Genomic DNA, 27,289 nt, shown 5'->3' on the forward strand with positions numbered 1-27,289 from the left:
GTTCCTTGAGTAAGTCACAGAAGAAGAAGTTTGAGCACGCGCAGTCCTCCAGCGTCGAAGAAGACGCTAGCAGTGCAACCTACGTGGCGCTAAGATTTCGATATGGAGTTTGCAGCTCTGGTTGCCTTGTCTTTGTTACTGGGTGTACTGGTAATTTTGGTTGCATTTGCGGTGGGCAGACGGAAAGAAGAACTAAATGAAGAGATAAAGCAGGCGGAGGAGTTTTCCGGTAATAGCCGCACAAGCTAATGTAATTGTAGCCGGAGTGGTGAGTCACCAACTCACCGCTGGTCTTTGACACGAGTTCATTCATAACCGTTGACAGACATAAAGGTGCATTAAATCTCATTCTACGTTAGTTATGCACACTCCTATCATTAAAGGCTAAAGTTCCATTACAAAATATTTTCTTATTCTGCTGAGCATAATAATCCTCATGCTTAATGAGCATGTGAAAAAACTGTTATTTTTCCAATCACTAGAAAATGAAATCAAAGCTTTTTCAAGTTATTTGTGAAGATGAAGTGTTTGTATTTTACAAGTCAGTTTTCAGACATTAGACACTGATATATTTCAGGTGCAGTAGAAGTTTGTGCAACTGGTTTTAACCTCAGTATTGTCATTGCAATCGAAACGTTTCTGTGTGTTTCCTGTTCCATATTGGAATTCCAGTCATCTTTAGTTGTTATTTTGTCTTAGCTGAAGGCACTGCTGTGAAAGGCCCTGCATCTAAGAAACAGAGACAAGAGAAGCATCGCAACCGCAAGGAAAAAGGATCACAGCACACTTTCACTCATCAGCTGTTGGCGAGCACACTGAAGGTATTGTGCAACAGGACGACCATGATCCCATTTGTGAAATGCTACATTAGGATTTTTGTGTGTTTTTGCATCTTGAACAGATGCTGACTGGTTTGACTTTCCTCCGCTTACCTTTCAGAGCCACAGTGGAAATGTGACATGCGTTGACTTTAGCAGTAATGGGAAGTACCTGGCATCGTGTGCCGATGACCGCACTGTCCGAATCTGGAGCACCAAAGACTTCTTGGAGCGGGAACACAAGTGTCTCAGAGCGAATGTGGAACTGGATCACGCCATACTAGTTCGTTTCAGTCCAGACTCCAGGTCTGCCCTCCACCGAACAAGAACTGATATGTTTGGTTTACTATCTTATCCAAACAAATATTTTGACTTGGCTTTGTATTTTAAAATTAGAGATTAAATTAAACTTTAGGATAACAATTTCACCTAACTTGTTGCTGCAGGGCATTTATCATATGGCTGGCAAATGGAGACGCCATTCGGGTCTTTAAAATGATTAAAAAGGAGGACGGCACCTTCAGCTTTAAAGCTGCGACTGAGGACTTTCCACAGAAACACAAGGCTCCCATCCTCAACATAGGAATTGCAGAGACAGGTACACAGTTCCCAAAAGTGTTGAACTCATACTTTTGTTGGTCTACTTGTTGAACTTATTCTCATGTCTTTTATAACCACTGTGTTGGTCTTCTGCAGGAAAGTTCATCATGAGTGCCTCCACTGACACCACCATTCTTATCTGGGACCTGAAAGGGGAAATACTCTCCTCGATTAACACTAACCAGATAGTTAATTCTTATGCTGCCATCTCACCATGTGGCAGGTCAGTTCCATTCCTCCATCCCTACAAACCTTTCACTTAAAACAAGTTTCTCATGGATCGATTTTAAATTGGTTATTGGGCTCTTTTCTGAGCAACGAGGACATCTAATGGCGGACAGATAGTACTGCAACAGTCAGTTGGGTTTTTTTTTTGCTTATTGATTAGACTCGTTAATGAGAATGAAAACTACTTTTGCAGTTCTTCATTTTGTGCTAAGAATATTCTGTGTAAAATACAGGTGTGTCATCTTTATTCAGGTTTGTTGGATCGTGTGGCTTCACCCCTGATGTGAAGGTGTGGGAGGTTTGCTTTGGGAAGACTGGCGATTTCAAAGAAGTGACACGAGCTTTTGAGTTGAAGGGCCACTCTGCGGGAGTTCACGCATTTGCCTTTTCTAACGATTCTCACAGGTATGCTCTGTCATGATGGCAGCAGATTTTAATGTGAGGTTAGCGTGGTGTTCTTGGAGTCGTCGTCAAGGAAACACTGCACTGAACTATTTTCTTACCTCTTATCCATTAGAATGGTCACTGTCTCCAAGGATGGAACATGGAAGCTGTGGAAAACAGATGTGGAGTACAAAAAGCAGCAGGATCCCTACCTCCTCAAGACGGTCCCCTGTGCTTCCTCTGATGGTACCCGGGTGGCCTTGTCTCCAGATGGCCGGGTGGTGGCCATCAGCGATGGCTCTAATGTGGCTATGTACAACACTGCAAATGGCCAGTTGGAAGAGGAGCTGCATGGTGTTCACAGCGGGGAGATCACGGACCTTAGATTTGATATTAATGGCCGCTTCTTAGTGTGCAGTGGTGACAGAGCAATCCGAGTGTTTCACAATGCGCCAGGCTATCGGGCAGCTATCAGCGACATGCAGGACATGCTGAAAAAGGCCCAGAATGAGGGCATGAAGCAGAGACTGCAACAGCAAATCAAAGAGGCTCAGAGCGCTCTGGACACTGTTCTAGCAGGTTCTGTCAGTAAAAGAACATAAAGATCTGTGCTCTAATCTGGATTTTTGACAAACTGAATGTCTACCAGCATCCTCTCCCGCGCTGCTCCTAAAACTGATTAGTAAAAATGAAATGTGCATGCAGTTTTAATAAAGAATCTTTTTATGCAAGTCCAAAATGTTTGAGTCTGTATGTTTTCTGGCCAGTAATGCTGTGGTTATGTTGTTATTTTATTTCTCAGTCTCCTTCAAACCAAATAGGTTTTTTAGCATTAGAGCTTTATTTTCCAGATTCATCATTTCAAAATCACAACTTTCTCACTCTTTTAAAACCAAAAATTTCAGAGCCATCTGGTGAATTTATTATTTAATTGTAAGTAACAAAATAGATATAAATAAAATCCACATATTATTATTCTTTTACCTGACAAGCTGCTACTCAGTTAGTGACCACAAGGTGGTGGCGTTTACCAGTACACAACATTGGAAGAAGAAATGCCGGAAGTCTTGACCCGGAAGCAGTAGCTACAGTGCTACGCACGTTTTCCTCCTGAACAGCATGGACATCAGTTGTGGTTGTTACAGGAGATGTCTGTAAAAATGGTTGAAATGTCCACGAAAACAGTGGGACCGGTCCGGTCGGCCGGGATACTGCAGCAAAACCGTGTCTTCCTCGACTTCTTCTGGGATTTGGCGAAACCGGATCAGGAGGTTCGTCTGAAGGCGATAGAAGACCTGATTCAGTATCTGAAAGCCAACAACAAGGCAAGTCTACACTGTCACAGAAAAGTTCTGTAACACATATGAAATCAGTGAAATAAATACAATATGATGTCTTCAAATATTTAAATAACGGTATTCTCTCTATAAATGTCTTGTTGTAGTGTCGTCCTACTTGGTATGATTTATATTAGCTCAGTAATGTTACTGGTAGAACCCTGTTTAAATTACAATAAAATAAAAATGTAAATTGTGGCTGCCTTGTATATACTGCAGGCAGATGAGTTGGAGTATACCTTTAAAAGGCTGGTGGATGGGCTTGCTCACAGCCGAGAGGCTGCAAGACCTGGGTTCAGCTTGGCTCTGGGACAGGTGAGCAGATATCAGAAGGCTGTCTGCTGATCTCTGATCTGCGTTTGGGTCTAATCATTCTTTCCATACTCATGTTTTCAGTGCTAATAGTTACATGTGCTTATCTTTATCAACTGGACTGTTTTATGTACAAAGTATAACAATTTGAACGAAAATCTACCAATTACTTAAAAGTGCCTTTCTTTGGCAGGTGTTAAATGCCTTTGAAGACGTGACTCTGCAGAGCACACTTAACAGAATCAAACAAAAGCACAATCTACAGACAGTGAAAAAGGTGAGTTGCTTCATCAGGCTGATTGATATCTATTCAAGTATATTATTTCAGAGGTGTTTGTTAGCAGTTTAATAACCCCAACTTAACCTAATACTGGTCTGAAAACAGTGATTCAACTCTGGTCACTCTGATTGACCCCAAATTGTTAGCCCTATCCTGGAAATAAAAATCTTATTTTCATTTGTTTTTCTTTAAGTTTAGACACTTAAATGTTTTTCTTTCCTGCAGAACCTGATCAGAAATGCTTTGTTTGGGAACTTTTTTGGTGTACTAGCTCTACAACAGTCTGGCCGTCTCTCTAAAGTGAGTGTTCATCATAATTTATGTATGTGCTGTATCCAAATAGTTCAGAACTGTGACTGTTTTTTGATAAAGCGACACTTTTGTTGGCTGAGCTGCTGCAAAGTGCTGAAGAAAAGTCATTTAATGTTATGCCTATGTTATTTACTGTTTTGCAAGCTGCATCATTGGTCTCTGAGTTATTTGCTTCTGTTCCTCCAGGAACCACAGGTAGTATTGGGATGTGTGCAGCTCCTTCAGAGTCTCAGTCAGCACAGACAGCACCTGAGGGACCTGCCCAATAAAACCATGGTGGACATCCTCAATGAGGTATCTTTAGCTGTTCAGCCACAGCTTTAAATACATTTAGACAGTTGTTCACTTAAAATGTTTGAGTTTGTCACTTTAATGATTCTTCAGTTTCATCCATCCATAAGTTTCCTCTGTTCTTTCAAATCTGCACTTCAGATATCGGAGGAGGTATTTGAGGAGGTACTGCTCAGTGCTCTTCAGGCTGACCTGGCTGCAGCCTTCAGGACCCCAGAGCAGCTGCAGCTGCTGCTGGTGGCGCTGCAGCGCTTCCCACAAACACTCAAACCCCAGAAGCTCAAGAAACTTCTGGGCTCCTCAACCATCATCAACACTGACAACATCCCCAAGTATGATCACTGTCATTGCTTCTGGCTTTGTCTCTCTACATTTTAGCAGAGTGCTGTTATCTGTTGTGTTTGCCTGGACTAGGAGACCATATGAATTAAAATGATATGATGCCCCACACTGGAACGGTCAGACATCACGTCTAAAACATAAAGAAAAGTGTAAAATTTTTCTGATGTTTGACAGGTTGACCCAAATGTTGAACACGGCTGCCCAATCATCAAAGAAGGACCACGTTCTTCCGGCGGTGGCTCTGGACCTCCTCAAGCTTTCCCTGAAGGAAGGCAGCTTCCAGCTCTTCTGGAACCATGCGATTGTTAAGGGCATGTTAAAGGAGCAGCAGGGTCCTGCACAGTGAGTCCCGACAGACAATCGCGGGCTGTGATGATGTTGTTAGCAACTTGCTGATGAAATGTTCAGTAAACCAGGTTCTGTTAGCACAGTCCTCCACAGATATTTTCCTGTATTTCCAGTTACCTGTGCTTCCGTCTGCTGGGCAGCTCCCTGCCTTACCTGTCTATAGCCCAGCTGAAAGAGGTGCTGAGAGGCGAAGTGATGATGCACTATGGCGAGCACGTGGTGTCTGCACAGGTCAGAGCTCTGATCCACGACCGTCCTTGTACTCATTTTAACAACACACTATAATGTTTGCTTAAAATCACCTTAAAAACCAGAATGGTGACAAGAAATTTACAGATATATTAGAAAGGCTTGTTGATTTAATCTCATATTCCTGACATGTACGAGCTGTCCTCTTTAAAATCTTGGATTTTCTGTCCATTTGTGCCGCATTATTACCGGTATTACTAATATACTAATTTTTACTTTATTATTGATGATTTATCAGTTGTCCCCATTATGTTTTCAACCATTATCTTGTGCTGTTACAGCAGTTGTTCTGTCCCATCTTCAATTATTTTCTTTTTTCTCCCTATGTAGAACCTTGATCATGTTGTATTCCAGTGATTATTCACTGGAATCCAACTATTATTATTCACTATTATTGAATCCACACATTGTTTTTGTCTCTCAGAAACCCGACAGGTTCAAGCTGGCCCCGGAGATGGAGGTGTATGTATCAGACTTCTTGCAGGGCTGCCAGGACCCTGACAAACAGCTGGCTGTGATGGTCAGCTTCTCCTCACTCACCAACCAGGGTTATCCTGTGGTACCATCAGTGTGGCGGGTGGTGCAGCACCTTCAGCCTGTGGCCCTGCAGCAGTACGTGGCCTGGTTGAAGAAGATGTTCCTGCAACCTCAGCAGGATGAGCTTCTGGACATCAGCACTCACAAGCAGAAAGGCAATCAGGAAGGAAAGCAGCAGTGAGTGTACATGTCTGCTGTGTTGGGTGTAATACCATGTTGGGTGATGAGCAAGATACTTGAATGGAAAACAATAGAAAATACAATTTACTTTACAATCTACTTACGAACGTCTCTACATGCGAAGGTTACGAAACGTCTTAATGGGAAAACATTTCCTCTTGTTACGAAAGAAGTTTCAGGATACGAAAGGCAAAAATACGCTACCGCTGCTATTCGCAGCTCGCGGAGTTTAGCGAATGCAAACATGCTTGTAGCTGCTTTGCCATTGGCTATCGCCTAGCATCTTCCTGTAATCCCATTGGCTAGGAGGGACGTCAATATGTACATGTTTGTGTGTATCCCAGCGTCTTCTTCGTCGTCTTCAGGATTTATTGTGGGTGTTCGTATGTTTGTCCATTAGATGGCGGTGTTACCACAAGTGTTAACGTTGCTAGTAATGACGGCTAATGTAAGATTAGCCTGTAATAAAGTTCATTTTGTTCCTGGAGAAGCCTTGCACTGAATTCCTACATTTATTGTGCGGTAATCTAATCATAACATGTATTTGTTACATGTTTTGATGCATTTTTATGATTTATAAAAAAAATTATGTCCGAATTTTTGGGTGCTTGGAACGGATTAGGGCATTTACATGAAAAACGCGTCTCTACTTACATAATTTTCAGGTTACGAAACAACTTTTAATTTCGTAAGTAGAGGTCCCACTGTACATGTATCCTTTTTTTTCAGGAAAGAAAACTCTGTATTCCGGCTGAGGAAGTGGCTCGTTGCTCGCCTCTCCTCAATTATCGACAACTACCAAGTGAAGCGGCAGGAGGATCTCATCATGGATGTGGCCAGGTGAGCCCCACCTGCAGCTTAGTGATGATTAAATAAAAACAAAAAACAAAGTCCAAATGAATGATGTCACCTTCCAATCTACTGTTACTGTTACAGGTTTGTCTTTTTTCATGCCTTCTTTACAACCAAAAAGCCCTCAGCGGACATCCCAGAGACGAACAACAAGCTTTCTGTCCCACTGGATGATGGAACCAGAGGAGTGTTGATCAATTCCTTCTTTGGGTGAGTGTCTCATAACCATCAGCAACTAAATTGTGGTTTATTTTTGTTAAGCCTCTTTTAAAAAAATGTACAAAGTATTGTTGGATGTAAATAATTTAGTTGTAAAGAAAAGTTATTTGTTTCCTCCTGCTCCTCCCAGCCTCCTGTTGTCCATGCACCACATGCCTTTGGCCGAGGAAGTGGGCGAAGGTGCATCTGTAAACAGTAAGCGAGTGCTGGGAGTTACAGCCGATGGGACCATGTGGATCTACCACCTGGTTCAATATGCTCAAGTCCTGCTTAAGCAGCCGAAGCACGTTGAGTGCAGCCAGCCCTTCAGCCCGGAGCAGCGGCAGGCCTGGGACAGGTGGGGCTGACTGTCTGACAGGATACAGATTAACGGTTCATTCAAAGACAGAAGACTTTATGTTTAATTTATGTTCTTTTCAACTAAAATCCACACTCTAACTCTAGATTTAGTTTGTGCAGTCCTGCATTGATTCATTCACCAGTTAAATTAGTTCTGAAGGTAAGATTTGTGGTCTTACAGCATGCTGGAGTCAGTCGCAAACTTAAAGAAAAAAGCCAAGAAGGCATCAACTGCAGAGAACTCTGCCTTCCAGCAACTCTTCCTGTTAGTCGGCATGCATCTTTTCAAGGTATGTATGCTGTTATTGTCCAGTCATTATAAATGTGTCCTGCTGGTAACAAGACAAATAACCTGTGTCTCCTGAAGGCCCCTGAAGAGCTCCTGGATATCATGAAGGACCTGCAGAGCTGCGTGGACAAAGCTCAGGAGAAGAAAGCCAAGAAGAAAAAGAAGCAAAGTGAGTTAGAGTTCATGATAAATGCAAAATAAGTTGCTTTATACATTTGAGAATGCCGTAACAGAGGTTCAGACACCAAATTAGGAAGAGACATTAGGTTGACAAACAAAATGCACCTACTTCTGCAGCCGCGGCCCAGCAGGAAGAGGAGCCTGAGTGGGTGGAGGTGATGGTGGACATCTTGTTGTCCCTGCTGTCTCAACCAAGCAGACATATCAGACAGGTCTGCAAGACGGTCTTCTCCTCCATCTGCCCTAATGTTACCCCGGCGGCTCTCAACGCCATCTTGGATGTAAGTGAAAGGCTGTCTGTCTCCGCAGGTTCTACAATAAAACTTGGAAATATCTTTTTATTCGTGGGCCAATACGGATTCTAAACAAAAATACACTCATTTAAGATCGTGCATGTTTTGCTCTAAGTTCCAATTGTTTGCGTAGGTTCTGGATCCTGAGAAAGATGATGAAGAAAACAGTGCTGTGGTGATCACAGATGACACCAAATCTCTAAACAAAGAAGATGAAGATGATGAGGAGATGGAGGTCAGGTTTTATGGGCACTTATCTACATTCGCTGTTAATTTGGTGTCTACAAACCACATCTGTGACCGTCCAGGTTGATGATTCTGACGCGTCTGATGATGATGATGACGACGACGACGATGATAATGAGGAGGAGGAGGAGGATGACGATGATGCAATGGAGGACGATGAGGAGGAAGAATTGGAAGAGGGAGTAGTTGACCAGAATTTCCGTCTGGAGCTGATGAAGGTGCTGCAGCAGCAGAACGCTCTGGTGGGTTTTGAAAATGAAGCCTAAATATAACCTCAATGTCCAAAAAATTATATAGCGTAATACAGTAACTGCTGCAAGTAGATGTTGCAGAGAAGAAGCCTTCTGGTGTTTGTAACACTCGAGGTCATGTGCCTTTCTCAGGCAACAGAGGACGCCAGCAGTGATGAAGATCTGGATGACGAAGCCATGATGGAGCTGGATAAGAACCTGGCTGCAGTGTTCTTAGAGCAGAAGAAGAAGACCCAGGCAAAGAAAGATGAGAAGACAAAAATCATGAAGGAGAAGACGCTGGTCCGGGACTTTAAGATTAAGGTGCCTTATTCATGTGTGCTCATGTTTAGCTTTGGTAAAAACACAGGAAGATGACTTTGATAAGCTTTGGTTACTTTGTGTGACTGCACTAAAGGTGTTGGACTTCGTGGAGGTATTGGTGGGCAGGCAGGCCGGCAGTCCTCTGGTGTTAAGTTTGGTGGAGCCTCTGCTCCACATCATCGAGAGGGGAATGAGCTCCGACAGCCAGCAGCAGGAGCAGGACTTCCTCCGCCGTGCTGCGGATATCTTCAGGTGACACCCCTTTTACAAAACAGGTTTCTGAGCCTGGACGTGTTCTGTTTAATTACTTTATTTAATTCTCGATTTGTTCATTTTGCAATGATTTGTTAAGGAACATTCTTATTTGAATACAAACCTGAACTTCTACCATCTGTTCCTGGAGCACGTTAATCATGGTATTATTAGCCACACGGGATAATTCAAGCATCTACAAACACAAGTCCTGGATCTGTACATTGTATTTTATCTTGGACCAGTTCCCATCTTCACAACCAGTTATTTTAAAATAACACAAGCCATTTTTGCACAATATAACTGAGAGTTGGGAGTAATGGGGTGTTGCAGCTCCATCACATCTCCCTGCCGTGTTCAGTTTTGGGTTGTAATCATTTTTCTGTGGGATGTTTCAGGAACCAGCTGTGTAGATCGAAAGTTTACTGCAAGACCGTTGGAGACAGACAGGGGGCGCTCCACGACATGCTGGAAAAACTGATGAGTAAAGCCCAGAAACTGGCCGACTCCTCTGTTTCCCTCTATTACTTCAGGTACAGGTTAATTTTTGAAAGCACATAAAAAAATTGAACTACATATTTACTTGTTCTTTTCAGAATTATTTTTCAAGCACCAGTTTCAAATTTCTCATTAAATTGCTCAAATAATCCTGTTGAAAATATTGTTTAATGGGATGATCTCACTGCAGCTAACACGAGAGATTTTTTCTGCTTAGAAAGGAGTTTAAATGTATAAGTCTAAAGCTGCTGATTCTCCTAATGCTCAGTTTGATGTGATTCCTCAGTTCTTATCAAATCTTTAGTTCTTACCAGGACATCTTTAACAAAAGAATGGAGAGAATGAAGCTCCACCACTCATTCTCATGCTAGCATAATAAGTAACCTGTCATTCTTGACGTTAATGCATTGTGCCCGTAGGCTTTCCTTATCGCCATGATGACGTGTGCGTGAAGTGCATTTATATTATTTCCGCTGGATGATTCATTCCTTCTAACCGTTTCCTTGACTACATGATGTTGCACTGTTGGTAAGGTTGATAGGAAAAGGAGGTAGAGGTCAAATACAGCCAAAAAGTGTATTATCAGATGAGAGTGTGCACGTGGACGCCATCTGGTGGCTGAGTGCAGGAATATAAGTAGCCATTCCTCCCCTCATTATTTTTAGACAGTACTGTTAAAGAGGTGAGTGTGAAAATATCTGATTTGAGCAGTTTCCTGTCTGGTCAGTTGTGTCTCATTCATTAAATAATGGCTTCTGTTGGTTTCAGTGCATCTCTGTATGTGGTAAAAGTGTTGAGAGGAGCACCACCTGCTGGCACCCAACAAGAGAATTCGACAACTGCCGCTGACGTAAGTTCACACGCATTCCTGTCTCATCTGTAAATGAGAAAACTTTCCTTGGGACCAAGTTTTGTGTAGTGGACAGATGATTATTTATACAATTTGAAAAGAGGCTTGTGTGTTTGTTTAGATCACTGATCAGCATCAGCCTGTGTGTCCGTGTGTGTTTCTGTGGGTGTCTGTGTGTAATATACCGATACTAGAGATGGTACCAAACAAAATCATATCTACACATCCAAAACCATGAAACCAGATGGATTCAACCAATTTCTGATGTCTTGTGGTCTAATCCCTGGTGTCTGCGTACGCAGTTGAGGTTTACGGGCAGCTTGGATATGGACCGGGTCACTGCCATCTTCAGAGAGGCTCTGAACTCCTTCATGAGCAAGAGGAAAAGCCCCCTGACCACTCAGATGTTCACAGACTTGTTCAACAGGTTCCCAGTGAGTGCAGAATTGAGAAGGCGATTTCAGATCAGCGTGAGATGGAAGCCACCTCAGTAATGCCGCCTTTTGGATTATTTCCAGGTTTTGGGTGTGAATCTCTTGGATGCAGCCGTGCAGCACATCAAATCTGGGGTCAGGGTCCATCAGCAGGTAGAGACGTGACTTGTGACACAGATAGGATATCTGCAAATGTTATCCTGTTAAGATCCACTCATTGATGTGAAACAATGATTAGATTATTATGACTCAGAAAAAAAAGACTACAGTTGTTCTCCAGCACAGGGTGAAAGATTAAATGGGTTTGATGTGTATTTCAATCACTTTCTGCTCTTTAATCTGCTGGGAAGCATCTGTTCAATCAAAGATTTAATGAAGGAAAAAATGCTTTCAGATGATGATTTAAATATAATAATTAGGTGGCATATTAGGATACCTGCTAATCAGGTGAAACTGCTGTACTTTCCTATGTTTGTGTTCAGGGCCAAGCATGTGTCCTGGTGTTACGGGCGATGCAGAGCAGAGAGATTCAGCAGCTGCTGGGCGGCCCAGCGTGGACGGATCTCTGTACCAAGGTCACGGCTCAGCTGGCAGCGGTAGGTCTGCGTGGCTGTACATCATCACATCACCTCACTTGTCACGCTCTCCCCCAGCATCTGATAAAGAGCCGTTACAGTGCAATAAAATGGGAGACGGTAATTTGGGAGCAGTAGGGATAATTAGCTCATCTACTACAGCTCAGGTTGGAACAATCCTGCAGTTTCACACACTCAACGACAGCCTGTGAAAGAAAATGTGCAGCCAGCTCTGATTTCTAAAGGAAATGAGGGATTCATGTGAACCGTTTGAGCGGGTGAAGACGTCGGGTTAACGTTTATTAAAAATCTTTATATGGAACACATCTCGAGTCCAACTTCAACCAGGGACTTTGTTGTTTCCCTAGCAACAGGCCTGCTCTAAAAGTAGATCAGAGAAAGTGACTTGAAGGTTAAAAAATACCCCACAAGAATACAAAAAAATTGAAGTAACGCAGTGACAAATTCCATTGTTTCTTCTGTCGAAGATCCAGCGTGAAAGATTTTTAATAAACTCCATAAATCAAATCCAGTGACCATGCGCGTGACGCAAGCGCACAGATGACTGTAGTTTCAAGTAGAGAGACCCTTCATGGTCTCACGGTTGCTCACTCTCGACCTTTAACACACACCAAACATACCTTATCATATAGTACTTGGCTTCAAAGTACTTATAACACATTTGTCAGGTTCTAAACTAGGGTTAGAAAATTTCCACAGGAATAATCATTATAATCTAGTGATGAGTGCTGGACTACAGAGAAACTAAAACTATTAAAAAAAGACAACTGCGATTATTTGAGTTTGAGTAACTAACAGCACATTAAAAGGATGTAAACATGCTTGTCACGTCTTCTGAGTTTATTAACCGTCACGTTTTATGCACAAGGTCGTAACCGTACCTCCATTCTTTAAGTCATCCTGTTTATTCACCAGCCTCCTATAGGCTCGTGCACACTTTAATGACGTCGTTCACGGAGGCTTGTTAAATCGCAGCATTCGGTGATAAATGACTGTGAGAATCGATGCAGCACTCGCCGTCATCCACGTGTCGGCTCAGGGTAAAGGCGTGCATAGGGGTAATTTCATGCTTCTGCAGTCTTTTCACAGAAAGACACTTCACACTTCGGCTCTGCGCTACTCCATTTTTGTAGCTGCTCTCGAAACAAGCGGAGCTGCTGGAGCACAGAACTCCTCTCTTAGTTAATAATACCTTATCACGGAGCTCATTTTCGAGCTCTGCTGAGCACAATAACGGCTCGGATCGCGCCGGGCTTCTTTATTCCTTTGTGACGAAAGCTGCCGCTGTGCTGGAGAAATGGTGTGTGTTTGTGAGATTGCTGAATCACTGTTAGATCGTGTGGTGAAAAGCTGAAAAGACTCGTGCAGATCATAACAAACCTCTGATGGCCTGAGGGTAGCTCAGTGTCTTGATGGATGCTTGAGTAAAACTAGTTTTGCTTGGATTTATATTGAGAGGGGGACGATATACAACCACAGATGCCTCATTTTATGACTCTGTTCTAATAGCAGCTCAGAGCTACTGGGGATAAAAGAGATTAGCAGACTGGCTCGGTCAAGAATATAAAGTCTGGTTATTCATCAGCAAATTTAAGCTGTTTCTGTCCCATCTGCATAGCAGCAGTAAAAAAAAAAAAAAGTAACGGAGTTCATGAAGCTGCTCTTTAATGATAAGTTTGTAACCATAATTATGTTTTATTATATTTTTTTTTCAAGAGTCTTCAGCAGGTCGATCAATTAGACAACAAGCTGGTAAAGGAGAAGGTGGTGAAAACTCTGGAGCTCTGTCAGTTCCTGGTCAAGCAGGTTCACCAGCAGGTAGGTGTGTGGAGGGAACGGCTGTTGCCAGGCGAGACCACAGTCCCACTCACGATTGTGCTGCTGTCACTTGCAGAAGCTCTCCGTTGACTTGGAGCCCCTTAAGAAGGCCCTTGAGCCCTCCCTAATGCCATCACTTTCAACAAGACGGGCAAGCTGGAGGACACCTACTGGGCTGTGGTGAAACACTTTGGAGTCACGTGAGTTGCCGTGTCATCCGTGAGAAAGTGGCACCTAGTGGTCAGGATGCAGAGTGTGTCCAACTGAGGAGGGCTCCTCTATCATCTTGTACCCTGAGTCTGAATCTGCCTGTTAGAATGATTATATTTGGATATTTACAATGTGTTTTTGCTTCAGTAGAAGCTACGGGGGCTCATATCTCCTTTTGTGTGTCCGCGTTCCACCAAATACAATAAAAATCAGTCAGTAGTTTGCATACTTTTAATTACACCACCTGCTGTGTCTCCTGCTGTGCTGCCATCTAATTTTAAAGTTGTTAGATTTATCAGCTCATATAAATTTGCTACAGAGCCTTTAACTCAGGCATGTATCTTATGGATTCTGAATCATGAAAGTAATAAGTAAGAGGAACCCTATGAGGTTTAAATGATATTGAATATTCAGTTATGCTACCGTAGCAATATGATGGACCCAAAAAGGTATTTAAAGTTGTCACCTTTTTTCATCTATACATGGCTTTAAATAGCCTCCACACCCTGGTCCAGTGATTGAATAGGCCAGACTTTGTCTTCTACCTGCCGTTCAACTGCAGTTCACAGACAGAAACCTTCTCAAATCCAGCAAATTATGTAAAATGTTCTGTCAGCATTTGAAACGAATCATCATATAACTTGGCAGGCTAATGTTGGCTAACATTATCTAGCATGCTGCAGATTTATTTGGACACGGTCAGCGGATAAAACCCAAGGAGAATTAGCACGCTGTCCGGCCAACACATTGGCTGCGGCATGCCTCATCATCCAACATGAACAGATTAGCTTGCAGAATATGTTTTTGGCTTAGGGGTTCCATGAATAATGGCTGATTTATGATTCCTCAGCACGATCTTTGTTTGTATATCATAAACAGCAGTTTGTGTTTTCTTAAATTATTATTTTGGCTGAAAAGAAAATGAATAAATAAAACCAATGTTGGCTTTGAAAGCTCAACGATTTCGACTAAACATGCCTCCGCCGTGGGTTTCATAATGAATTTAGCTGCCTGCCAAAAACAGATAAACAGCTGCACCTGGCTTCTCTCCGTCACTGCTACACTGCAGTCCCAAGTCACTGGCAGCTTATGTTGTCTTAGCACAGGAACGAATGCCACAAAAGCATTAACGACAAGGTTAGAATGTCTTTCAGCTGACAGAAACAGAACGCTTGTTACTCTCGTTAGTGTTCAGTCACTAATTAGCTCATGAAAAATACACAAATATGCCAGTAGAATCCTGGAATATCCATCATCCCGATCCCCTGAGGTGATGATTATGCAGTGTTTACTAAGTAAAAGCAAAATAATTTAGATCCTCTTAAAGGCAGTCTTAGTTGTTGCATTAGCTTCCCCCAAACCCCGACAGATGTTGTTAGGTGTATTTGGTGTATTGAACGCCCTGCAGATCCCACTTATTTTTGCTCCAGTCTCGACAGAGACGAAGTCCCAGGATCACTCCTGCATGACCTTTGTGTTCTTGTTCACTTAACAGGAAACCTAAAGTCGAAAAGATGAAACCTGACAAGGAGGCAGAGCCGCAAGCAGCCCAGAAGAAGAAAAAGGGTTTCCTGCCAGAAACAAAAAAGCGTCAAAAGCGCATGAAACCGGTTCTCGAGCCTGCGGGAGAAAAGCCGACCTCCGTGGATAACGCGGGAGCAGAGGGGGAACATGCAAAAAAGAAAAAGGACAAGAAAACAAAGCGGAAACCAGCGACAGGGGAGGCGAATGACGCTCAGCCGGGCTCAGCCAAGAAGAGGAAGAAGCAGTCTTCAGCCCAAAGGAGCAAAACACCGTCTGACAGTAATCCAGCCAAGAAGAAGAAACTCAAACAGAAGAAAGAGAAAGCAGGAGAAAAGTAACACAAACCCTGCTGTTAAACTGTTTTTTTTAACGATTGTTTGTTAATGTCCACATTCTGGACAAAACCTTGTTCCAATATGAGACTTGAAATGAATTAATAGACTGTTGAGCACCAAATAAATATTCTTTCATGTGTCATTTGACCGTTCGCAGAATTGAATCTTTCCAGCTCATTTGATTATCCCAAGTGAAGGATTTTGCTCTTAACTTTGCGCCTCAAGTGATGCAGTGTTCTACAAATGGATCACTGTACAAAACCTGAATCTGTGCCGCCATAAATCTGCAGGAGTGCCAGTTGGGCGGCAGCCTCATCCCTCAGGTTATCCTCTGCAAGAGCCTTAGCGTGTTACCGGGGCCGTTTGTTCCAATAACACTTAAGTGTTGATTCTGCAGTTCCAAGAAATCAGATTTCCCCCTGAAAGCAACCGTTGTTACTTCTATCGTGTTGATCAGAATGGCTGCTGAAAACATTTTCCTGTTAGTCCTGCTTCTGTGTTCTGCTGCTTCCTTTGACAGAGCTGAGGTGATGGTTGCAGCCAAGCATCAGCTGTTGCCACCAGCCCAGGACCAGTACCGGCCAGGAAGGAGCTCCAGCAGGCTGCAGGTTTACTTCTGTCTTGCAACTTAATCTGCACCCTGAGGTTTTGAGAGCACATTTATTTATTGAGTATGTTTATATGTATCTGGGTGTTTTCCACCAGTGTCTGAAAAACATTTTATCCAGGACAAATGAGGTAACTGAGTGGGTCCTGCTGCTGGAGGGGAAGACATTTGTAACGTGTCCTTTAAACACAAGTACAACCTGGTTACAGCTGAGAGGGTCACTTTTGCAGGTCATCGCAGTCCTGTTTTTGCCTGCAGCAGCTATTTTCAGAACATAAAAATTGTGATGTGTATGTTCAGCAACATCAGGCAGAGATTAGTTGCTGGGCTGTGATAATGCCAGATATGTTCTTACATCAGTTAATAAGCCAAAAAGCAATTAAAATCTTGGTGTGTAATTACCGGTATGTGGTCCAAACAAGTCCACCCGGGCAGCTTTTCTGAAGGGCTCAGGTTATCTTTCAGAAAATACAACATTCATTCTCGTTCTTTACTTGTGTGGTTTGTCAAATTTCACCCCAATTTTTAAATTCTAGAAAGGTGTTCAAACCACATCATTTCTTTTCCGTCTAACCGATCATGAGAACAGCGATGAGTGTAAACGTAGTCACAGTCTGAACCTGCAGCAATAGACGCTGTAAACAGACACTGAAGGTGACAAATCCTTCACCTCCAACCCTGACAGCAGGGGTGACGGCAGGAGCGGCGGCATCACCTCTTCCTGACAGTCAACTGTCACTTGTCAGTTGAGTTATAGAGCCTGGAACCAATCTGCTAATGCAGCTCAGAGGAATAATAAGTGGGGGTGTTGAGGGCGAGGTCTTGAGCACATGTTAATCCTCATACTGTAACAAAGCATTCTGTTTTTTGCTGTCTGGTTGATGCAAGATGTTTGTGCTTTTTGCTCATCTCAGATTAAAATTTTATTCCTCCAGTAATCAACACCTTATGACGGGTGGATTTAAAGGTATCACACACCATGTGATCAAAATTAAGGATCAATATTGGGGTCAGACTCATAGAGTCCATAGAAAACTATAATAAGAAACCTCAGAGGACCGAAGGAAGCCGGCTCCTGTCTGAGGATCAGGACTGCTGGGACAGCAAAACCCCGTTAACTGGCCTCATTAATTCTAAATTAGGCTAAACACAATAAGTAGGCTATTCCCAGAGCAGACTTCCATCCCACCATTTTCATAAACTGCCTGGTTTGTCAACACAGATAACTGACCGCTTGGAAAGAATTTCTGAACGACTCCTGACTGCCAGTGCGGAAAAAAGATTCATTTAATCCTGAATTTCCTCTGTTGACCTCCATCTATTCCAAACTCGCTGCATCTGTTCCTAACCGATGACAATGTTCATTTAATTTTTTTTTTTGATGTACCTCCATTCTGAGCTGCTGACCTTCATCTTTTCTGCAACTGCCCATGATTCATTTCCACAGATCCTGGGGATCCTGTGTTTACACCGACTCTGTAGGTTAACTAAAGGATTTATGGTAGTTGCTATTCTGTCCCCAGAGAAGCAAAAGTCTATTTTAAACCATTAAATCCAGACTCAGGGATGATCTGCTCTGGGCTCGAGTTTTGAAAAAAGCTATTATTTTTTATGACATATTTTCCTTTTCCCGGCCACCCACTTTCACAGGATTTTTAGCTGACAAAACCTCTAATGTAAGTTGCCACCACCCTGTTTATTCCTTGGTTTGACCTTGTTTGAGGCTTCTGATTCCTTGAATGCATTCTCCTGCACAAGCATCCTTGAATTTAAAACACTGATCCATTCTTTGCTACCCACTTTCAAGCACTTAAGCCTCCCTCCTTCCTCATCTAGACGCTAAGTTACATCTGCTAGTCCATTCTTCAACACTAACTTCCATTTATTCATCACTAATGAGCACCACCGAGCCTCCATCCTCTCCTTGCCACTTAAATCTATCCGCTCCTTACTCCCGACCTCCACCTGCTCATTCATCTCTAAATGCCGATATCTGTCTTATTGGTCTTTGACCTCCATCCTGCCAGATCTGTTCTTTACCACTGACAGCCACTCAGGTTCATCCCTCCTCCTGCCCCGCTGCCACAATAGAACTGAGCTTCGCATCTTTGTTGTCTCATCGGAATAGAAGGATTTTGAAATTCCCTTTACCTTTTTGTAATTATTTGTGTCACAGCTGCTCTGAGTTTCATCAGGCAAAGACATTTATGGGATTTTTTTTTGTGAAGGTTCTCCTACTGATACTGTTTTTGCTGAAGTTACAGCACCTGGGTACACTCTGTCACTCTGCCTGCCATCGACCTCTAGTTTGAAGGAATAACTCCCCCAAAAGGCCTTTAATATGGAAGCCAGATTATTAAATTTCCTTCCTAATTGCAGAAATCACGTGATGCTGAGTCTCTGTGGATAAATTGTTTGGACAGATGTGATTGGATGTAGAATGCATTAGTCATCCTTCATTGGCTCAGTTTCCATTGGTAAATAAATCGTTTCATTGTGTTGCACTTATGCCAATGAGATAAAAGAGCGGAGCGTTCTTTCAGTGCTTCTTTCGGGGCTGGACCCTTGCCAGACTGCTTCATATTCCTGAGCATTTCTTGCTGGGGACAATTAGGAACATGGTGTCCTGGTACCTGGCCAAAGCATCCACTGATGCTGATTCACTTCAACTGACCTCCAGCAGGAGGGAGGAACCATTACAGGGAGACGCCGAGACGAGGACCGATCGCTGACGTCCGTGCCAGTAAAACCCAGCGTAAGATTGATGGGGTCTGTGCAGCAGATGCAAGTTGTGGCTCTGTTTGTGTATTCACACATGATCATTCACATTCGTCATAGCTTTGGGTAAATGCCGGTGGCTGGACCTCCTCGGAGGTCATTTCTGTATATTTAATCCACTGTGCTGTAAAACAACCTTAAATACTACACTCAAAACCCAGTAATCTACAATATGTTGCACAATAGGTCTAGAAGGTCACTGACACTGTCAAAGGATGAACATAATGCATTTATTTATAAACTTTGAATATTACACATTTCCCTCTCGTATAAGGCAGATTATATGAACTCCAGAAAGATGATGTTACGGCAAAACATTCCAGCTCTCAACATTTACAGCAAACTCATGAAATGGATTACAATTTACTATATACTATGATGGAGAGAGATCAAAAATACTTGTTTGAATGGACAGTTTCTACTGGAAGATACAAGTCAGTTTCTATTACGTTATAAATACTCCAAAATGAAAATACTCTAGTAGCGCTAAAACTTACGAAACAATCTTGTGTGCATAAATACAGCAAAAGAGTCTCAACATCCCGTCAGGTTATTGAGCTACCTACAGATGTCTTGACGTTGGAGGACAGTATTTAATGCAAATACGCTAAGTCACTTAATTCAAGGAAAAAATACTACGCATACAAATAAGCCATTTTCTACAGCCTATTTTGCAGTTTTGCACTGCCTAAGAGCACCACAACATCCATTATAGTCTAACTACATACTGGTAGTGTGTCAGAGGACATGCCAGGGAAGATCAGCGAGCCATTATTGTCTGTGTGTTGTCACCAAGTCTTAATAATTCATCACAACCATGTGTCACATCCCAGGGTGGATTTAAAGTTTAAACATGTTTTAAGTTTAAACACAGCTGAGGAAGAGAGAGAGGTCCAAAAGTCAAAGCAGGCATTTATACTTTATACAGTATACTAGAATACTAGTGTACTAGGAAGATGTGTCCACATGGCTAATCCATGTCACACTGGAGATCTAAAGGCTATTCTGCTCAGTATTCTGCCTTTTTCCTACTGTTTCTACGTGAACTACAAGCAGCAGATGTAGGTATGGGAGTTCTTTGTGCCTTATTGCTTTTCCTGTTTATTCCATAGTCTCATTCCCTGAAGTTGCACTAACAGTCGACATCAACTGTCTGCTGCGGCTCCTGGTGGCCGCGTGCCACTCCGCTGACCACAGCGCCGCTCCTCACGCCGTCGCGCGGCTCTTTCACGTCGCATTTCACCGGCCGGACGATGACGCACGGCCTCGAGGGCTCGCCGCTCGCCCCGGCGCGCGCGGGGCTGCGACTGTCGCGTTCGTATTCCTCCTGCGCGCGCTGGATCTTCCTGTTCCGGAGCTTCCTCTTGTGGAAGTGAAACGTTGCCAGGGAAACGAAGACGATCCCCACGAGCACGGCCACCAGCACGAGGAGCGCGAGGGTGGAGGAGAACGGCGGGAAGAGGCTCAGGTGCTCCGCGCAGGTGTCGTTGATGTGGGCGCCGTAACAGCGGTGCGGTGGAGGCACCGGCACCGACGGTCCAGAGGCCTCAGAGGTGGTTCTGGTTTCCATTCGGTCCATCTGTCGTAGTGCTCTCCGGGCTCAGCGCGGTGACACCGGGCCGCGCATGTGGTTTACCTGCACCACGAAGGAAGCACATGAGAGAAGAGCTTAACCAGGGAAGCAATACCCCGCCCACCTGCACTCATTAACGTGCTCAGGCACATTAAAAAGATCGATTTAGGACGATTATCCCAGTGCAAATAAAACAACCCCAGTGCGTAATGGTACCATATGAACAATGGTACCATATGAAACCGACAATGGATACTAAGCAGAAGCCGAGACAATAGATGATTCTAATTAAAGGCCTCCGTGATTTACCCCCATCTACTCTCACATTTACCCTCATCTCTTCCCGCACTGCACGCATCAGCAGCATTTTACCCAAAACACAACAACCTACCGATTGTGCCGTTAATTAACGCCGCAGGCGCTTGCGTTTGCAGTTAAGCGTAAAAAGCATTCCTTACCGGATGGTCAGTGCGCGGAACAGTCCGTGCGTGGAGAGCCGAGAGGTGCAAATGGGAAAACCGGATCACGGTGACGCATTTCATGCAATGTGATGCTGCTGAGCTCCGATCACCCAGGACGCTTTGACTGCCGCAATCCTCTCAGCCTTCAACCAGCACACACCCCCATTCAGATAGAGCACGGTAAAGCGACAGTAAATTCCTTCAGGGTTTATGTGCAGGTTGTTTTTTGTGGTTGTGATAGAAATGCGGGAGGTTTTCCCTGAAAAGCGTCCCTCCTCCGGCCATCCGCTCCTCCACTCAACATCTGAATGAAGAGCTGCAGCTGCATTAAAGGTCCCGTATACCAGTCAGCCGCTGCTTTTCCTTTTTTCTTCTTGCTCCTCGTCGTCGTTTTCTCCAAATCAACCATCATATTGTTTAAATTTCTCATCACCCAAGGAATCTTTGCCACTTCGTTCTTATGAATAATTCTTGAGGGTGCGGTCTCGGTTTAAATGCTTCGGGTCCTAAACCTTTATCTTATATGAGACGTCTCAGATTATGAGAGTTTTATGTCACACACAAAAGACAAATAGAGACGTCAGTCAAATTTTCCACAGAACAAAAGTAAATTAAATGAAAATAATTCATCTTGTATTACCCTAGTTTATCACACGAAATCTAATTTTTAGGTCTTTTAAACCTTATATGGCCCCTTTTGGATTTGTAAATCCTCCTATTTTTGAAACTAATTCAGGGAGCGTCGTGAATTCTTACCTGAATGATCACAAAAGTCTGCTGTTGGACTGAGGAAAACTGTGTTAAGCACTCATTTACTCATTAAAATTAATAATATATCGCGCAGGCTCTTGCGTTTGGCAAGAACGATTATATCTTTTATTTAAAATGTTTGTGTTAAAAAAATACCCAAAACATTAATTTAGACCATTTAAGTAGTTCATCTCCTTCCAGACAAGAAGATGCAGGCTGGGTGACAAGAACTCCAAATATAGAGCATTGAAGGAGAATGAAGGATGCTTCAACCATGAGGCCAGACCTGACCTACAAGGCTCCAAACACCACCGAGACACCTGAACGTGATCTACGTTTGCCTAAGAGAGATGGGATTTAAATTAATACAATTAACGTAATAAAAAATTCTTGTCAAAGGCCAACTGCTGTTCCCTTAGCTTCCCTGAAGGATTCTTTTCATCTCCAGCTACTCCTGGGTATCACATCTGTGCATGTGGCTGCAGAAAGGTTAGCTTGGTCTCCCAGCACAGCGTCTAGAACATTACGGAAATAAAGCAGTGGCTACACAAGGAGAGCTTGACAGGACATGCATGTATGCATGTACTTCTCAAGGCCTCACAATTCCCTTCTGGGCCATGCCCTTCCACACATGGAGTCAAAAACTTCTCATTTCCATTTGAAATGCTTCAGTCAAGCGTGGCTTCTCCCTGAGGTTTGTTTTGACAACAACTCTTTAGCGGAGAACATTTTGATGCATCGGAATTCCCCCTAAATATTTCCATATTCGAACCCACGTTGTTTGCTGTGAGGTTTAAAAGTTCACAGGTACAATAATAGTTTCATGCTTTTGATGCTGTCAATGTTATCCCCATATTCATAAGTTTTCACAGCGGTTCTGTAGATTGCCATCCTGTCACTTGTGTAAAACACCCTACATAGAGCACCAACTAACCAAAACAAAAGGAGCTGTTTCACCAGATAAAAATCTCTATGATTTGTCTCCCACAGCCCTCCTGATTCTCACGGTAATTTCCCCATCCCGCTCATGGATGGGCTTCATCACCGGTTGGGTCCCATGAAAAATGGATGCCCTTGGAGGAAGTGCAGGTCCCTGGGTGATGAACTGTAGATGAGTGCATGTTGAAAGATTCATACAACTATTCATGCACAGTTTAAGGCTTGGCATATGTTAGAGAGTTTAATGGAGAGTGATTATTGTGCCAAATATTCATGAGAGACCCCCCTTTCCCTTTAGCCTGGCTGGTCAAACTGACCCACATTGCAACATAGACAGTCAGAGAGGGCAGCTGTCATCTTTCATAACTTGTAAAATCCATGAAACGGAATGTAATGTTGTAAGAAGGAGATTTTGATACATGCCTACATGAATGTGCTCTAATTTATTCCCCTGCCTCCAAAGCCTTTTGTGTACCTTTGCTGTCACAGGGTGACAAACCATCCAATTGGAAATAACAGTGCGCACCATCCATCTTTGACAGGCCTCTGTGGCTTTGTACTTGACTGTAGTTGTATGAGGAATGGCAAAAAGGGAGAAGTTGAAACCCCAATCCAATTTCACACCTCTGCACCCTGTAAACTACCTGCACGACACCGAACTGCAGCTGCATTACTGGTGCTTTGTTGTTGCTGTCTGCTGAGGCTGGAGACAGTGCTGAGGAGAGGAAGAGGAAAACTCCGGTCCCTTTCGATCTACTGGAGAACAATATCCTGTAAAAATATCTCATCCTCTGAGAGTTTGATTTATGATATCACCAGCAAAAATCAATGCTTAAACAATCCCATTGTTATGGCTCCATATGATTAAAACAATTTTTGGTAGGAGTAGTTTTCGTAACCTGACATGTAAACAAAACTATTAATTTATCATATTCATATGTATTTAAACAGTAAAACACATTTGATAGTAAATTGTCATCATTTTGTTCTGAAGGAAACTGGAGGATAGAATCGCAGGGTCTTATTACTTTCTCATCACTGTCAGTTTCATTCTAACCCCAAAACTAAGACAGGAAGTATACTTTCCTCTTTCTGATGGACACTGTTCATTATGTGGTAGATAATTATTGAGTCACATGGCCAGAGGAACTGTAATGAGGTGTGTGTCTGTGTGTGTGTGTGTGTGTGTGTGTGTGTGTGTGTGTGTGTGTAGAGAGAGAGGCATTGTGCATCTCCAACTGATATCTTGAAAGCTGCAGGCCATCTCCGTTCAGGAGAATCCTCTCGACATTCCCTCCACGCTCACACATTTGCTGAGGGTCTCTGTCAGCAGAATTTTAAATGAATCGCACAAAAGACGATTTATCATGCGTGCACTCGTGCATGCACTCATATACAGGTGTGCATGTGTGCATGCGTGCCCCAAACTGTCACCTCCATCTTTGCTGTTGTGCACCACAGCATTGTCTAAAATCAGGTAAGTAGGTGGGAAACATCTCTCCTAAATTGATTAATGTCTTTCTTTCTTAATGATTATGGTGTCGCCGGGCACCACCATGCGCGCATTTATTCCAGGAGACCTTTGCATTTCTGTACGTAAAGTGAAGCTGCATATTTAGAAGGCTCTTCTTGGATTGTGGTGGATGGTACTGTAGCAGAGTCAGAGATGCAGATGAAATATGCAATGAAAACAGCAACCATTGATTAGAATATGATCCTCAGACTGTGCTGAAGTGCTCCATTAGTGAACCCACTCACCCACACCTGTTTGTAGTCTGAACGCATCCATCCTGAATTTGTGGTCTGGCTCACTTGAAGCTAAACTGAGAAGAAGCTACTGAGGAAAACGCTGAACCGGTGCAGGTGAGAGCTGCCGTTGCAGCTGGGTCAGTGAGGTGCTGATTGGACAGTTGAAACGTGCAGCTCAAATATGCTGCAAACAATCACCATGGAAACAAATTAATAAATAACAAAAGGAAGTTGCAGTTTTATAGATGTGTTTTAAAGGAGTAGCCCTGTCTTTACTCTCCTGACACTGTTCCAAATATGTTATTACACTACTCAGCTTCCTTTTTAGATTTTCTGGAAAGACTCTGCTGTGGTGTCATGTCACTGCAGGAAGGTTCCAGGTTTAAATTTTTCCAGGGCCAGGGACTCTTCTGCATATTTTCCCACATATCTGCTTAGGTTCTCGCCTTCAGTTCAGCTAGTGGCTCTAAATTGACCACTGGCGTTAACGTGCCCAGCGGTGAACTGTCGACTTGTCCAGACTGAATCCTCATGTTGGCTTCATCCTTCCATGAGCAAGAGTGTCATTGATCCTGTTTGTGGGGTTAATGCAAAGCATCCACAATAAAGTTGGTCTCGGAGGTAAGTTTCAATAGGTAAATTAGAATACGTAAATTGAATACCTAAATTAGAACGAAGCAAGCAAAACTAAAGATTTTATGACTTCATATAAAAGGATTGTGACAAAAACATATTGTGAAGCCTGAATAATGTCAAACCATGTTTAAAAAATTGCATCACGACCTTTTAAATACCCTCTATGGATCATTTCTGCTCCATTCTGATAACCGAACATTTACGAAATCCGTCTCATGTCATTAGCTCTCGGTCTGCTTATATGAGATTACAAATCAGGGCCGACTCCTGGGGCTTCCAGCCTTGATGTTAGTGCTGTTCTATCGTGAGCTCAGTTCACTGGACTTTCCACCACATACCGATGCCCTTTTATGCGTCTCGTTCCAGTCAAATGATTTACTATTTTTACTTTATTTTTTCAGGTGTCTGCAACACTCAGCTAAACTCTTTGCTTATTTAGAAATCTCTGCCTGTAAATAACCAAGAGTAGAAATAACCAAGAAACTCAGACTGGTCATAGCCAATTTACTCAGCTTTACATAAGTGAGACAAAACTCTAGCTATTAATAATTCAAAGATTGCGTTTTTTCAGCTGTCATTGAAAAAAAAAAGAAAAAAAGAAAAAAGTTGTGTTTTCTACAACAGTCCATGTACCATGTACCACCCTATTTCCCTTTAATTATTATTATGAGAATTATTATGGTCTTATTGGCCCGCTTTTCCTTCAGAACGCTCTTGAAGACTCAGCTCGCCTAAACGGTCCTGTCCTAACAGAACTTTTGCCTCCTCTCTCCTCCTCTCCTCTTTACTCCCTGCATCTGTTAAATGACTAAAATGTAATTGTTTTGTTTATTGGATCTCAAAAATGTATTAAATAGTTGATCTTCATGTCACCTCCAGAACTTCTCTGACGACTCCGCTGCTGTCGGCCTCATCACTGATGGGGACGATACAGAGTACAGAGGACTTATTCAGGACTTTGTGGACTGGAGCCTGCGGAACAACCTCCGGATCAATGCCAATAAAACCAAGGAGCTGGTGGTGGATCTCCTCAGGCGTAACAACGTCCCGCCTGCACCGGTGAACATCCTGGGAACGGATGTTGACGTGGTGGAGTCCTACAAGTACCTGGGTGTTCACTTAAACAATAACCTGGACTGGACACACAACACAGACGCCCTTGTCAAGAAGGGCAATAGCAGACTGTTCCTGCTCAGGAGGCTGAAGTCTTTTGGAGTGCAGGGACCACTCCTCGGAGGACTCGGTGGAGGTGGTGGGAAACGGGAGGTTGATGGCTAAGCTGTCATCCATGTTGAACAACACATCCCACCCCCTACAGGACACCCTGACAGCACTGGGCAGCTCCTTCAGTGAGTGGCTGCTCCACCCTCGCTGTGTGAAGGAGAGGTATTGCAGATATTTCCTGCCGGCTGCTGTCAGACTGCACAATAAAATTAATGCCTGCTAGCACAATCTGAATATTACATATTCTGATATGTATATTGTATTCACCCTCTGTACTATGTACAGGTATACAGGGCCGAGTATCCATTTATCTGGATTACTGTAAATATACATCCTCTTTGTGTATGTATATATATATATTTATATAATCATGGCTGCACAAGAACAGGCCCTGAGCACCAGACAAGACCCCAGGTGCAGACTGTGTGGAGATGCCCCTGAGACAGTCCAGCACATCACAGCAGGGTGCAAGATGCTGGCAGGCAACGCATTCATGGAGCGGCATAACCAGGTGGCTGGCATAATGTACAGGAACATCTGCACTGAGTATGGGCTGGAGGTCCCAGAGATCAGGTGGGAGACAGCTCTGAAAGTGGTGGAGAACGAGCAGGCCAAGATCCTGTGGGACTTCCAGATCCAGACTGACAAGATGGTGGTGGCCAACCAGCCTGACATAGTGGTGGTGGATAAACACCAGAAGACAGTGGTGGTGATAGATGTAGCAATCCTGAGTGATAGCAAGAAGGAACATGAGAAGCTGGAGAAGTACCAAGGGCTGAAGGAGGAGATGGAGAGAATGTGGGGCATGAAGGCAACAGTGGTCCCAGTGGTGATCGGGACACTAGGGGCAGTAACACCCAAGATG

At 43.3% G+C, this 27,289-nt stretch overlaps 2 protein-coding genes and 1 long non-coding RNA gene across 3 annotated transcripts; all 3 read left to right on the forward strand.

Annotated features, from left to right (window-relative positions):
- Nucleotides 1-9: 9 nt before the first annotated feature.
- On the forward strand, nt 10-2,769 carry tbl2 (transducin beta like 2). Its single transcript, XM_057053538.1, has 7 exons — nt 10-229; nt 700-821; nt 940-1,124; nt 1,265-1,416; nt 1,515-1,641; nt 1,899-2,051; nt 2,164-2,769. The coding sequence occupies exons 1-7, from the start codon at nt 103-105 to the stop codon at nt 2,630-2,632; spliced, it is 1,335 nt and encodes a 444-aa protein (XP_056909518.1). The 5' UTR covers nt 10-102; the 3' UTR covers nt 2,633-2,769.
- A 345-nt stretch (nt 2,770-3,114) lies between these two features.
- On the forward strand, nt 3,115-15,854 carry mybbp1a (MYB binding protein (P160) 1a). Its single transcript, XM_057053531.1, is given in 28 exon segments — nt 3,115-3,359; nt 3,591-3,682; nt 3,873-3,956; nt 4,185-4,259; nt 4,458-4,565; nt 4,704-4,894; nt 5,079-5,246; nt 5,366-5,483; nt 5,926-6,215; nt 6,948-7,058; nt 7,155-7,280; nt 7,420-7,626; nt 7,810-7,918; nt 7,996-8,086; nt 8,215-8,378; nt 8,524-8,625; nt 8,699-8,878; nt 9,020-9,190; nt 9,285-9,442; nt 9,841-9,975; nt 10,709-10,790; nt 11,093-11,224; nt 11,309-11,377; nt 11,707-11,820; nt 13,537-13,638; nt 13,715-13,754; nt 13,757-13,838; nt 15,344-15,854. Coding segments are annotated over 28 exon segments (3,849 nt in total). The 5' UTR covers nt 3,115-3,178; the 3' UTR covers nt 15,711-15,854.
- Nucleotides 15,855-21,145: 5,291 nt separating this feature from the next.
- Nucleotides 21,146-26,652, forward strand: LOC130537881 (uncharacterized). Its single transcript, XR_008953720.1, has 2 exons — nt 21,146-21,459; nt 22,078-26,652. It is a non-coding gene; the product is annotated as an uncharacterized LOC130537881 (long non-coding RNA).
- The last annotated feature ends 637 nt before the right edge of the window (nt 26,653-27,289 follow it).

The sequence above is a fragment of the Takifugu flavidus genome, chromosome 14 (assembly GCF_003711565.1).
Source record: "Takifugu flavidus isolate HTHZ2018 chromosome 14, ASM371156v2, whole genome shotgun sequence".
Classification (NCBI taxonomy): Eukaryota; Metazoa; Chordata; class Actinopteri; order Tetraodontiformes; family Tetraodontidae; genus Takifugu; species Takifugu flavidus.

Excerpts from the sequence above, each read along its gene's own strand:
- tbl2 (XM_057053538.1), top strand. The coding sequence starts at position 103 with ATGGAGTTTGCAGCTCTGGTTGCCTTGTCTTTGTTACTGGGTGTACTG. Across the intron at positions 1,417-1,514 it reads CATAGGAATTGCAGAGACAG|GAAAGTTCATCATGAGTGCC; the intron begins GTACACAGTTCC and ends GGTCTTCTGCAG. Across the intron at positions 2,052-2,163 it reads TTTTCTAACGATTCTCACAG|AATGGTCACTGTCTCCAAGG; the intron begins GTATGCTCTGTC and ends CTTATCCATTAG.